Source organism: Arvicanthis niloticus, chromosome 7 (genome assembly GCF_011762505.2).
Source record: "Arvicanthis niloticus isolate mArvNil1 chromosome 7, mArvNil1.pat.X, whole genome shotgun sequence".
Lineage (NCBI taxonomy): Eukaryota > Metazoa > Chordata > Mammalia > Rodentia > Muridae > Arvicanthis > Arvicanthis niloticus.
Window position 1 is genome coordinate 72,340,001 of NC_047664.1, and position 15,103 is coordinate 72,355,103.

At 36.1% G+C, this 15,103-nt stretch overlaps 1 protein-coding gene across 1 annotated transcript in view; it reads right to left on the minus strand.

Annotated features, from left to right (window-relative positions):
* Nucleotides 1-3,577: 3,577 nt before the first annotated feature.
* Nucleotides 3,578-15,103, minus strand: part of Cox7b2 (cytochrome c oxidase subunit 7B2) — a 106,378-nt gene continuing 94,852 nt past the window's right edge. The window contains exon 4 of the mRNA XM_034508289.2: nucleotides 3,578-3,960. Within this exon, the coding sequence (XP_034364180.1) occupies nucleotides 3,663-3,908 (246 nt within the window). The 5' untranslated portion in view covers nucleotides 3,909-3,960 and the 3' untranslated portion in view covers nucleotides 3,578-3,662. The remainder of the gene's footprint in view (nucleotides 3,961-15,103) is intronic.

The window sequence follows — 15,103 nt, forward strand, 5'->3', positions numbered from 1 at the left end:
CACAATATAGGAAGAATCTCAGTCACTGGGTAGCTACTGAGGCTTGGTCAGTACCCTGGAATGATTTACAGTTCCAAGAAGTGCAGAAATTCTCCTAGTACCACAAACTAGAGAACAGATGATGGAGATTTCGCAGGCTGCCCTGTGAATATCACCACCATTTTCAGAACATCAGGTGAATCCATTTAATAGTATGAGTCCTCTGTGAACACAGTCATAACACTGGGAAGCTCAAATTCACGGAAGATAGATAGACAGACAATATAGAAAGTTGGAATTTGAGGTCAAGTTAATGATGTAGTTCATAAGACTAGTAACTGAACATTTAGAAGAGGAATGATGCCAAATAGGGAGTTTGAAATTGTCATAACTGTAAGTCTATCTTAACCTGATTAAAAAAAAAAAACATTAAAAAGCATCCCTTTAGCATACCTGATATATTATTACCTATGTTTTCTTATTTTTATCTTCTGAATATATCAATGTAAGTTTGTCATCTATCTATCCTCTATTGTAGCAAGAAAAAATGTTTAAAAGCTACTCAGTATTGATGTAGCTTCTATTGTAGTTTAGTAGTGCCACAGCATATGCATATTTAATCAGATTAGATTTAAATAGTGCTGGACATAAAAGTAGAGATATAGGTGACAGATAATAGGATGATAATAATAATAATGAGGAGGAGGAGGATGATGATAATAGAGTAAAAAGAAAATAATCAAAAAGATAGGAAGACAATCCTGGGCAAAAAAATGACATCTACTGCTCTGCTCTGTAAGGCCTCAGCTTCTGTTTTCAGTTTCACTTTGCTCTCACAGAGTATGTCTCACACTGTGTGACACATCTATTACACAAATGTATTTGTCATGTATATCTTGGCAAATTAATGTATCGGTATGTGTATAACAGAGGGCTATATTAAAATAAGTAAATGTATGTATAAATCAACTTTCAAAATGTGGTAAGTTACTTAAAACTCACACATTGTATGTGGCATTTCTTTACTCCACTTGATGTGACCCAAGCTCCAAACAACAATCTTAAAGGTGACTTTTCTGATGGAATATAAAAGACTTCACATCAGTAACACAGCAACACAGGATGGATCAGAGGTGCTGGTACTAGATAATGTGGCATATACAGTCTACACCTCACAGTACAGCCTTTAACAACCATTCACTACCAGCCTGAACCTGCCACTGTCAACACTGTCAATCGTGCTTCCATTTGAAGCAGTAAAACCATTACAATTTCTTATTAAGAGGTTATTTTAAGTCCTTTCATCTTCAAAAAATTTCTGTGAAATGTCTATTATTCCTGTCTACTTTATCAAAATCCAATGAGAGATGAAGACAGGTGGGTGCAGGACTGAGTAAGGATATAAAACAACTCTTGAAGCAAACTGCCTTAAAGCACTAACAAGACTAATGAACTCAAAGAGCAGAAAGCTGTTTTCAAAATATATTTTGCTTTCATTTCTGCAGAAGGAGTATTTATCTTTTAAATGTTCTTATGTATAAGTCGTATTAAAACCCTCTCACATGTATTACCTAACAGATAACCATGTACCTCTCTTCACATCCTGTTTGTCAGACACTCATTAGTTACGGGTGTATGTCTGATTGGAAGATCTTTCATTTCAAGAAAATGTGAAGTGTTTCCATGGAGATCAGCTTGAGATAGCCCAGTGACGAACTTCTTGGCTATAATTTCACATTGGTTTCTATGGTTTCCAGATAGAAGAAAATGAAGTTGCAGATTTTTTTGTAATATAAAAGGTTATTGGAAAATAAGAGATACTGCTCAAATTAATATCATCTCCCCACGGAACGCAGCTGCTGTTACCGCAAAGCTTGGAAGATTTTATGTCATATTAATACATGCATATGCTTTTTTTTTTTGTACCTGTCATAAAAAGGAACTATTGTAACACTTAAACAGTGTTATAAAATTAGCAGACACCCTTCTCAAAAGGAAGGCACTTCATCAGTGAGATGAATGGTAACGGTTACTAATAACTAGCTCATAATCACACTTCTTACATCAAATCTTTTAAGATGTCACACAGTATATATGCCAAATTAGTAAAGAACATGGGATGAGAGTACGGTACAGAGATTACATCTTTATTGACAAAGAATTGTGTAACTGCTATCTGAAGTATTAATTCTAAGCTGAATAACACCATCACACAATGCTAAAGAAATGTTTTCCTGTAAATCTGGTATATTTTAAATAAGGAGTAAATTCATAGCACTATTTAGCCACAGCTAGGATTTATAGGCTTCAAAATAATGAAGCGAATATAGGAATGGTTCCTCTCACTATTATCCTCAGGGTTCCCCTAGTAAGATAGTTGTTTTCTGTCACTAAGACTTGCTTTACTGGTACACAAGTGAGGCTTTTATCAGGAATTACAGCAGTGGTATCATTAAAGTGGAAGTTAACAATGCTGCCCTGAGACAACCAACTGAGTGAATCTGCATTTGATGCTTACTCCTGACCTGAGATGAATGTAACTCCTTCTGAATACTTGTAGAAATATGAGCTCCTAAACAAGAAAGCGCCCACCTCCCCCATCATTCCTAATTGACAGAAAATGTAAGTTTGCAAATGCCTTATGGGAAGAAGTTTCAGAATAATTAGTAAAATCTAGCAGACATGTAAATAGTCTCCAGTTATCTAATTACAATTCTCAGTGGAAATAAAATTCCTAGTTTTAAATTTTGTAAATGGCTGTGGGCTAGGATTACCTATTCAGTCATTAGTCACCATTTCGACGTCACTGACAGCATAACCTATTAACTTCTGTTCTGAATGTGAATTCACAAAAATCATCCCAAGCCTATGATCTGACAGATTGGTAATAAACTAGTAATAAACAGAAAAGTAAGAGCTTTCTTGAAATCCAGATAGTGACAAAGCTATTGAGAAAACAAGGCCAGTAAGTAGCAGAGAGAGAAAGCAAGGCCAAAACAGAGGGAGTCATTGATAACAAGTCTACTCTGAAAACAGGGTGTGTGGGCAAAACCAAGAAGTTAGGAGGAAGTGGTTCACCCAGAATCAAAAGTGCAGCCCATGCACAGGAAAGAGAAAAAAAAAAGGCATCTGGATGCAGGAGGTAAAATGGCCGCTGCGGCATCCAGAGCTGCTTTTCTTATCTAAGAGCTTTGACTCTAGAGACAAGATGGAAGTGACTTCATGGCAGTGTTACAATGATCTGGACTGCTGACCTGCTGATGTGAAAACTGCATCACCGTGAGAGAGGCCCAGGGAAGAGATGCAGAAAAGTAAGGAGACTAATGAGAAAGTTTACTTATCAATGGCAGTCAAAGTATGGTTGGTACGCACCAGCCTGGGAAAGAGAAAGGGCAGGCTAAAACTGGTTAGCTAAATACATTTTTAAGGTACATGTGTATGAATGCCTAATGAAGGCAGATACACACTGAAAATCCTACTTTCAAATATATGGTATACAAACCTGGGTGTCTATATCTACTGTTAGTGCATTTCTTTCAGGAGCTAAATGATAGTTTTCAACAACTTGTTAGTACTTTTGAATGAATTTTATTTCTTTTGTTATGCTACATTTTAATGAACAGAAGAACATTTCCATGACAAGTTTGTTTTGAGACAATTCTGCATTATTGTATCTAAGATAGTTACTTGTTCTTCCACTCCTGGGGGGTAACTCTGCCAACAGGAGACAGGTTCCATTCCACTCCCATCTGTGTCATATAAATTATATATCCAGAAAAACAGAAAATGGTACCACTAATCAGCATCACATTGCCATATTTGTCATGAAATTCTGATGAGGACTTTGAATGGCGTTGTCTTCCCACAACTTTCAGAATGCTTGGAGTCTTGAGATAGTTTAGTGCATATCTGGCCAAGGGAAACATCATGACGTATGATAGGGTTACTATTGATTGAAGCAATGGGTCTGTTTCCAGAGATCTAGAAAAAAAAAAAAAAAAAACATAAGATAGCATAGGATAGCATAGGATAGCATAGCATAACGTAACAAGGCAACATAACATAAGGCAACATAACAAACCATGTGCAATGGTATCTGATCTATATTCAGTTCGTCCTTTATTTCAGTGTTTCATCTAGACCCCTAGATTTCCCGGATCAGTAGTCATGGACTATGAGAGTTGTTTTTGTTTGGTCCATTATTGGTGTATGTATGGGGAGGGGGGAGGTGCACTCGTGTGGACGTCAAATTTCAGTGTGGTCCTCTACCTTTTTAAAGTTCAGCTTTTAAGACAAAGGTCTCTCACTATACCTCCTTATGGTTTCATGTAGACTGTCTGGCTCAGAACCCAGGATCTGCCATCTTTGTCTCTCACTGATGGAATTAGGCATGTGTATGGCAACACGGAGCATTTATACAGGTGTTAAGGATCTGAACACAAGTCTTTGTGCTCTTGCAGTAAACAATATACCCGATAAGCTGTCTGTCCAATCACAGGAATGTGATTTTGACATCGCGATGTCTGGATTTTAGTTTCAGCTAAGCCACTGGTTTTCCAAACATTTACACAGTTACTGAAATCCCTTTATTTCATCTTCACTGTCAAGCTGGTAATGGCATTGTTAAGAGTGCATGCCTTCCAACAGATGTGGTATAAAGAGAGCTTATTTGGGAGAATGGAGGGAAGTGGGAGGTGGAGAAGTAGTAGAGGCTGGAGCAGAGCCATGAAGGCAGAGAAGGGTGACAGAGAAGAACAGGATGATGACAGAGAGACCAGCGGGGAACATGTGGGGAAAGAGAGAGAGAAGAGGGAAAGGGAGAGGGAAGGAGAGAGAGGGAAGGAGGAAGAAAGAGAAGGGAGAGACAGAGGGGGAGAGAGAGAGGGAGAGAGAGAAAGAGAAAGAGAGAGAGAGAGAGAGAGAGAGAGAGAGGACCTTCTGAAGTGACAAGCAGTCCTTTTAAATGCTGTCCATGCCTTGCTTGAGCAGGTAATGGTGGCGAACGATGTCATAAGCAATTGCTAGGTCCCTGGGAAGAGTCTAGTAGAGTTGCCTGTGAGCACCCAATCACAATCACTATATTAGATATACATTTCCAGTCCCCTTTTACACTTTTACCACCAAGAATCGTGCACAAGTGGCAACTGAGAGTTCTAAGGAAATACGTTCTTCTATGTCCTACCACGAGATGCAAACTCACTAGGAGCGGATCTCATTACTATGCAGTAAGACTTCAGCCACTAATCTTAAATCTTAGGATTCTGCTTTCTCTCAACAAAACACAAATAAAATAATAAATACTGAATTAATTTAACTTGGTCTTAAGCCTGCAAAATTCGAAGAGTCCCTGGAATTATTGTTATAATAATTCACCTATAGAGTGCCATCCATATCTAGATGCTCTTGAACTTCCCAAGGAAAGAATCATTTAAAGAAGAGTACTATGGTAAATGTGTCCACCGCCGTGATGAGTTGGAAAACAGTACCTGAGTGGCCTGCAAGAGTTACAGACTACCTGAGATTAAGTCAGTCAACAGAAACAGTTGGCAGCGCTGGTTGCTAGTGTTCTGCCATATAATACATGGCATATTTCAAAGCTGAGCTCTTGGACCACTTATTCAACTGTAGCACCTTTGTTTCTACCTGTTTTTTTATTTCTAGTATTTTTTTTTTTTTTACAATTTCAGAATATCAATGCAAAATGAGAAACAATGAAAGGCAATCTTCTTGAAATGAAACTACACATAACCTGCGGTGTCTTTAGTTCATTTCTCTGTGTGTCAGAGGCCTCCAGGAGGGATTAAGTGTACACTCTGCAAGTGTGTCCCATCATTGCTACTTAAGCTTTCAGGCTTTTCATAAAAAGAAATATAGGAACCATGAAAGAAGGAGAGGTACTGGTATGAATGAGGAACAATGGCTGTATTTTATAAGTAATGGCATCATATCCCAATTCACTGAATTGATGCATTTGCTTAAGGATAAAGTTTATGTCAATTTCTTGAGTCTAAAATCTTACATAAATGAATGCTATCTAAATAAAAGGAAAGGCAGATTAGCGAGAGCAGTGAGGTGGGTGGGACAGGGGAGCATAGAGGCAGGGGGTAGGGGAATGGGATGGGGACTTGCAGAGGGGAAACAGAAATATTTGAAGTGCAAACAAATAAAATAACCAATTAACAAAAAAGATGCCAGGAAGAGAGCACAGATTGCACAAAGAACATTTGACTTGTACACGCTGCCTGATGGTGAGGAATTTAAGATAGGCACACTCTTGAATGTTTTGTTCCCCACTCCCCTTTTTGATAATGAATGCCAACCAGGTACTTTCTCAAAGGGCATATTCTGTTTTGTTTTTCTGATGAAATCTTTAAAAGATTCTAAATGGGTGATCCTGTTCTATGTAATAAAAGCCATTCGCAGAGCATAAAATTTCCAGTAAGAAATAGCAAGGACATGAACAACAGTATGTCAAACACAGGTCTGAAATGTGGTGTTCCTGTGGTGCTGCCACATTGTTTCTCCATCTATTTAATTTTCAGTTTGGTACAGCAGGATCAGAATTCGTTTGCACACACACCTGGAAATGACAGTCATCTCAGGATCTGCTTTACAGTGAGGAAACTCAGAACTTCAGCAACTAGGTGGAAGGCTGCAGTAATCACATTTAGTTTTAACTATGTTCTAGTTACTGGAATTCTTAGTCTAACTCCAGACTCACTAATTGACATCGAAATCAGAGAGGACCCTCATTTCAGTATGCTCCATACCATACACCTATTTTACTACTTTCCTTCGATACTGGTAAGAACTACTTGAAAATAAAACTGCAGGGTCATCTACACATACAAGGAAACATAAAGGCAACAGACTGTTTGAAAAACTTCTGTGGTACTTAATGTACTGTAATGGTTCCTAATGAGGATACCATGTGTCACTTTCTAAACTTAGCTAAGGATGCCATGATTTTTCTGCCTGGAGCATATCTATATTAAGATTTTCTAGAATATTAGGGGAACACCAAAAGATGGCTCTATGTTCCAATTCTATAACATCACAGTACTCTTTCCAATGGGTTAATGGTTCCAGAACGCACTCAAAGGGAAGAGGTGGTGTGATAATCCCAAAAAGTCTTTATATGCACAGAAGACAATATGTGTGATCATCCTATGACTGAGAATTGTGAAGTTTTAATACTTGTGTAAGTGTTCTCGCCTCCATACCCACTGTTATCCATTAAATATCTTATGAATAGACCAGTATCATGACTCTTCAGAGACCAGTGAAGCTGTATTAATAACCTAGTTGCAATGAGAATGTAAAGGTCATTTCTGCTTATTCTCAGTGATATACATAGCTAAAAGTGAGCATTAATACACGTAACTTTGAGATAACAAAGACATCTTTTAAAAAGCACCTACTAATTTACATCTTGAGTTGTAAATATTTTTATATTGTTAACTAGAACTCAGGGCACTAAGGTACGATCTTGAAATCAATGTGAATGAAGTGCCAAATTCAGACTATGATATTTACCTTTTTCTAAAATGTCTACTTTTTTATCAGCTTATAATATCTCTGTTAACCAAATTTTGCTCAAAATTTATCTGTAAATTAAACCTCTTTGTGGAAGACTTTTGTTACTGACATCACCTGGACAGCTGAGGGGGCATTTGCAGAGACATTTCACTTGACAAACGTTTTCACTTCTGAAGCTGGAAGTGGCAGCCACGGCTGCTGTGGGTGTGTAGTCACGAGGTCAGTGCTGTGCACTATGTTTTCCTGCCCTCGTTCTACTTTCATAACATACTGGGAACTGCCTGACACATTTTATTTTTATTTTTAATTTTTTTATTTTTTTAATTGGATATTTTCTTTATTTACATTTCAAATGTTACCCCTCTCCCTGAAAACTCCCTATCACATTTCCCTTTTCCCCTGCTTTTATGAGGCTGCTCCTCCACCCTCCCACCCACTCCTGCCTCCCCCTGCCATGGCAGCATTCCCCTACACTGGGGCATCAAGCCTTCACAGGACCAAGGGCCTCTCCTCCCACTGATGCCCAACAAGGACAAGGCCATCCTCATTTAACCTTTTTCATTTTTTGAATTTGCATTCACTATTTGAAAATGAAAATGACTGGGAGTGAAGGTCCAGGGTAGCCTCTGATTAACTGATTTCTCCCTGTAGACCCTTGAAGAGAAACAGCACAGCAGAATAAAATCATGTGGCAGGATATTCACTTTTGTTGGATATTTTGTTGGATATTTTGTTCAAGTTTGTATTTTAAGGTCCCAAGGGAAGGATGTTATAGGAGAAAGAAAGCCTTAAAGAATTTACCCACCTGAAAAGTATGTAACAAAAAATACAGAACACAGACTCTTACCTAAAAATAATAAAAGTTCCTATGGAAATTCTGATTTTAGAAAGATTACTAGGTTTCAGTTTCCCTTTCATTAATTCAACAGAGATCACAGAGTGTTAGACTAACATCATGTTCTTATAGAAAAAAAGACAGATTGCTATGTAAATAGGTCATACATACATTTTGCATAAACAAAAGGTTATGAAAACCTTTTGGTCCTGACAGAGTATATGAAATCTATTTTGGTATTTTCAGGTCATTCAAATGGTCAAGTTTGAAATATCTGGAGAATACTTTAATTTGCCCTTTGTTGTATTGTTTGAGGGGAGTGGGTCACTGAGTAATCACAGCTGAATGAAACAGTCATTGAGAACAAGTACATAAAGAAGGTTGGCTATTATATAGACCTAGTCTTCTCTTGTTTGCTTTTTTTTTTTTAATGGTCTCAAAATGTAGCCTAATCTAGCTTCAAAGTCATGATCTTCCCATTTGTGCCATCATGCTTGGCTCTGGTTTGACATTTTCAATGACAGAGAATCAGAAAAATTAATGTACATCTAAGAACAAGGAGGAACAAGGCTATAAATGGAAAGCAAGCGCGGCACGAGAATGCCTTGTGCACCTCTAAAACAATAACACAGTATGGAATGGAAGATGGAAGAATTTAAGAATTAAGTATGATAATCTCTGAAGCAGGTGGAATGGATATTGAATGCCATACCCCAAATAAACAACTGTGTTCATAATATATCTATAGGTAGTATAAGAGTAATTATAAAACAAAGAAAATTAAGTATAAAACAAAGAAGTTTACTGGTTAGGTAACAAGGATAAGAGGACTAGTTTCCTATGTGTAATATTCTATTTCTAAAGTTTCACGTAAATATATTTAATCATTCCAGGGGCTAGTGGGCAATGGTAACTATGAAAAAATAAATACATGCACACCCCCTTTTGAACATTTAAATTTTTCTACATGTATACATGTGTGTGCAAGTGTTTGTCTGGTTTATGAGCATGTGTGTGTACAGGTAACATGCCCATAACAGAGACACCTAAAGACAACGTCTGGTGTTGTCTTCCTCACTTTCTACTTCATTCCTTTGAGACAAGGTCCCTTACTGAATCTGGAGTCAGGCTAGTGGGCAATAAGCTCCAACAATCTCCTGCCTCCACCTCCTATACAGCTGGAGTTATAGGTATATGCTTGGGCCATATCTGGATTTTATGTGACTCCTAGTGATTTGAACTAAGGTTCTCTTCTCTCATTTCCCAGCCAAGTGCTTTCACCTGTTAAGCCATCTCCCTAGTCCCTAGCTACCACGATGTTTCCTGCTATTGCGTGTTTCCAGAACTAAAAGTTTCTCTTCAAGGACTCACTGCATGAAAATATCAGAAACCTTTAGCTGCCTAGCACTGTGCTAAAACGTAAAAGTGAGCTCCTGTCACAAAACAGAAATCTTTAGAAAAACAAGAAAAAATATTGCTCCCAAAGGAATAAATGTCAAACAATAATCAAACTTCAGACTGATTACAATAAAATAGAAACAAAAATAGTAAACAATAAAATAAAAACAAAAAAAATAAAACTAAAAATAATCAGTAAAATAGTTGGTTTGATGAGAAAAACCATGAAGATTGACAAACCTATGGTCAATGTAATCAAAACATTAAGAGAATGCCTAAATTAATAAGATTAGAGATGAAAAGTGATACAATGGAAAAGACACTGAGAAAATTTAAAGACTCATAAGAACATGCTTTAAAAATCTGTATTTCACCAATCTAGAAAACCTAAAAGACATGGATGAACTTCATAGTACATAAGACCTATCAAAGTTAAATCAAGATGAAATAAGCAATTTAAACAGACTCATATCCCTAGTGAACTATAAGCAGTGATTAAAAATCTCTAAACCAAAAACAAAGTAAGCAAGCCCAGGATCAGAAGATTCAGTTCAGAAACTTATCAGACCTTTAATGAAAAATATTGTGAATTCTCCAAAAACCATGCTACAAAACAAAAATCTCAAGAAACATTTAATTCTTTTTATGAAGTCACTATTACTCTGATAGCAAAATATTAAGATGTAGCATATAGATTATAAACACAAACACAAAAATTCAAATGGCTCAGAAACACCAAAAAGAAAGGTTCAACAATTTTAGCCATCAAGAAAATGAAACTAAAACTACTTTGCTATTTTATCTAACCATAAGCAAGATGGCCAAGGTCAATAATAAAAAACTGACAGCATATGCTATGACGAATACTAGAGAAGGAAACACTTATCCATTGTTTATGAGTATGCAAGCTGCTATTATTCCTAATAAATCAGTGTAGAGGCTCCACTAAATTTGAAAATTAGTCTATCAGCTATATTATTCTTGTATAAATTCTCAAAGGCCTCTAAATCTTACAGACAACTTCATCATGAATGTTCATTGCTGCACTACTCAAAATAGGCAGAAATTGGGAAAGGCTTAGATTCCATCAAGTGGTGAAGGATAACAAAAATGTCATAAATTTATACAGTGTAATATTATTCAGCTGTTAAGAAAAAATGAAATTATGAAATTTCAACCAATGGATAGCTACCTAGAAATAATTATCCTGAGTGAGGCAGCCCATAACCTCAAAAGACAAATATTCTATGTTTTCTCATACAGGCCAATGTTAACTTTTCAGTTTTAGATACTTGTTTTTCAATCTCAACAGTGAAGTTAGGTAGTAGTAAGGTAGACAGTGAGAGGAGGTGATCTTCAAAGGAAGAATCCAGTGTCATAAGGAGATGAAGAGAAAACTAGAGGATTAATTAGAGATTGAGGTTGGGAGGTCAGTGTAAAGCACAGAACATTGGGAGGGAAAAGCAACACTAAAAAACTTTTGTAAAGCTAAATGGAGACCGACTACTACTGTAGAAACTCCCTAAAACAAATACATATTTGAAACATTTTTTAATGGAATCAGCATAGAATGGGAGAGACAATGTTCCAACCAGATATCTTATGCCACGGAATCTTCTAATGCTAGGAATAGGTTACAATTTCTTGAATTGCCGGCCAAAGAGCACCCATATAGAAGCTCCTCTAAACATTATAGGAAACTGTCACTGTTATTCATTATTCTCCACAATCTGATGATAAGGGCCTACTGTTGATGACACAGCTTACTTATGTCACCAAACATGGAGAAATTAGAAAGGTACTCAACTATAAGTAGTCCTACTGACTAGTATTCATTCACAGTATTGGAAGGTACTTGTATAGCACCAGAGGAGAAAAAAATAAACAGTGTCACCAAGCTACAAACTCTGTGACCTAAAAAAGAAAAGAGATTTGCTTGGAACTGGTCTAATAGTCATACAAAAATATAGGAGTAACCAACTAATTTCTCATTGTATTTGGATTCATTCCATGAGATGCTATCTATACATAACACTACTAAAGTGGCCAAGTGTCAGAAAATAGACAAGGCAGGAAAACAATTTTCTACTATTAATCTACTAAAAGATCATGACAATAAAATGACTCATATTGACAGAGCAGAGCATCAATACACCCTCATCAGGAAGGCTGTTGGGTGTTAAAAAAGTGACCAGCAATAACGACAACGTGCACAGACTGAGTGGCTTTAAAACACTCAGCCCTGAATGAAATGTCATTATTAAATCCCCCCTTAAGCCTTGAGAATCTACATTTTTTAAAAAATGCCAGGGGGTGGTGGATTCCACTCCTTCTAGGCAAAGACTGATAAGACAGACAGTATACACAAAATGCCCCATACACCAGATAAAATTCCAGCACTGAAAGGAAGAAATGGACACAAAATCACATGTAACCAAGAACCTAAAAGTTGATACGTATTGGAAGAGGATACATCAGTTTTCTCCAACAGAATGTCACTGGGTATATCAACTATGAATGTTGGACACCAAAAAAGGGACTCTTTTAGTATGGTCAGAATTTTTTGTTTCATTACTTTTTTTCTAGTTTTTTTCATTCTGACTTTCATTTTTGTTTTTCCTGTTTCTGTATATTTTTCCTTTTGAGCAACAGAGAGCATGAATTTGATTGGGTGTGAGGGTAGAGAAGTTTAAAGACAGGAAATAATGTGTTCAAAATACATTGTAAAAAATATCTTAAATTTAAAAGATGAAAAAAAAAGGTTCTAGAATGAACCTCACACTTAATTGGCAATATTTTTGTTTTTAATATTATAAAATAATGAAAATATACCTCAGAGACTTCTTTAAGAAGAAATAAAATTTATAAAACTGACTAGACACAGAATAATCAGAGTTAAGATGGTTTGATTTTAATTGTAGTTAGAATTAACAATAGCCATGGTGGAGCAATTTGCTTTAGAGTGCATGATCACTTGCAATTTTACACACCAGAAAGAATATACTTTAAAATTTGGAAAATTATATCAATGATTAAGAATTAATAATATATGTTAATATCAGAAATAATACTGGGGATATCACTTTCAGACATGATATATATTTCATCAAGATTTGGGATTAAACTAGTTAATTAAAATGTTCTTTAATATGCTTCACAAACATTGCCAAGTATTGAGAAAAGTTTACACATAGTATATTTTCCAAAACATTGGCAATATTAAAAAATATTGATAAATTCATGTACTCATCTGCTAAGTTGAAGAAACCCTAAATAAAACATCCATTTATTCAACTATAGGAAATATTCACAGAACAAAAAATACTTCAAGTCAAAACAGTAATTTTTATTGTATAAACATCATATATACAATGACATATTGTACAATATATTGAAGGGCAAGGTGGAAGAACCCTGGTTTGTGGGCATCTGGGCTTAGCCAGTAGTCAAAGAACTCTACCATTTCTTGAATACTATCCATTTTCTGCTCAATCATTCTCTATAAAGTGTTATTGAAAAGAATATTGACTACCTCTGAATACCAACATGACCACTTTGGATCACACTGCAGAGGGGAGGGTTAATTGCAATAATAGTGATTATGCTCTTCTCCTCTGAAAAACCCAGTAGTCATTGTGATTTTTCCTGAATTTTATTCCTGTCTCTAATGCAACTTATTTAAAGAGTCACTATTCTGGCTGAGAAAATGGCTCAGTGGGTAAAGTACTTCCTACAAGCACGAGGGCTTGAGTTTTGACCTTTAACACCCATATTCTTTTGTTGTGAAAACAGAGAAAGGAAGATCCCTGACAGTTGCTGGCCAGCCAGTATCCCCTAATTGATAAGTCCCACATTCATGTAGAAACTTTATCTCAAAAATATCTTGATAGTAATTTAAGAAAACCACCATAAATTTTTGGTCTACAGAACACATAATACACAAAAGTGTGCACACGCTCGTGCACACACACACAAACCGTCATCATCATCACCATCATCATTGTTTTCTTCTATAGGCTCTTTAAATATATAAAAAAAATTATCACAAATCCTACAAGTTTACCTCTAGCTGAAAGAGAGGTTTATACCTGAAATACCAGCACTTGGTAGGTTGATGAAGTACTGAGTTGAGTTCAAGGCTACCTTGGGCCAGCATGGGATGAAAAGTAAGACCAAATATTAAAAATGGATTCTTCTATAACTTCTATAACTTTCTTTTCTGCTTTTGTTTTTCTAGATACTAACAACTACCATGGTAGACAATTACCAAATTATACACCCACATATGAATCCTCAATTCAAGAGATCCCTTTAAAATTCACCCCAACAGCACACAGGACAGGAAAAGCTGGTAGGCTAACTGCCCATTTTTACACCTCTCCTCCAAATCCAATCCCCCAGTACCATGCAGACCGCTTGCAGTGCATCTCCCTTCCTCTCCACCCCCATGTCTATTGCACCATACAGATCTTCTCCTCCAACCCTCTTCTTACTCATCACTTTGTCACAGTCCCCAAATGCATTTGCATTCCCTGGGAAGACATCAGTCAAGCCTGAGAGGTCATCAAGATAAAAATAAAACAGGAATTTTGGGGTTAACTGATGTTACAAACCAAATAGACCCAACAGATACTTACAAACATAAAAAAATTATTCCTTCTTCTCAATATCTAATTCTTTCTCCAAAACCGACTACATACTTAGAAGTCTCAACAGATACAAGCAAGCTGAAATAACATCTTGCATCCTATCTGATCACTATGGATGGAAGATGAATATCAGTAGGAATAGAAAGTATCAGAAAGCTTAAAAAATTACTGAGTGAGAAATGTGTCTAGATAGAAATTAGGAAAGAAATCAAAGACTTTCTAGAACCTAATGAAAGTGAATAAACAACATATCCAAATGTATGTGAAATACTGAGAACAGTATACCTGAAAGTTCTATAACAACAACAATCCCATCCAAAGGAATAGATGAATAGAAATAATCAAACTAAGAGTTGAAATCAATAAAACATAACCAACAACAACAAAAATAAAAAAATAAAAATGAAAGCAATCAATGAAACAGAGAGTTGGTATTTTAAGGAAATCTTGATTAGCCAAATTAACTAAAAGGTGAAGATAGAAGGTCCAAATTAACAAAATTAGATACCAAAGGAAGAGCATACCAACAGACAATAAGGCAATTCAGAGAATTATAAGGATATAGATAAAAAATATATTCTCCACAAAATTGAAAAATCTAAAAGAAATTGATAGATTTCTCAATACATAACAAGGTTAAATCAGATAAGCAATTTAAATAGACCTGTAACCTTCAGCAAAACAGAAACAGTGATTAAAGTCT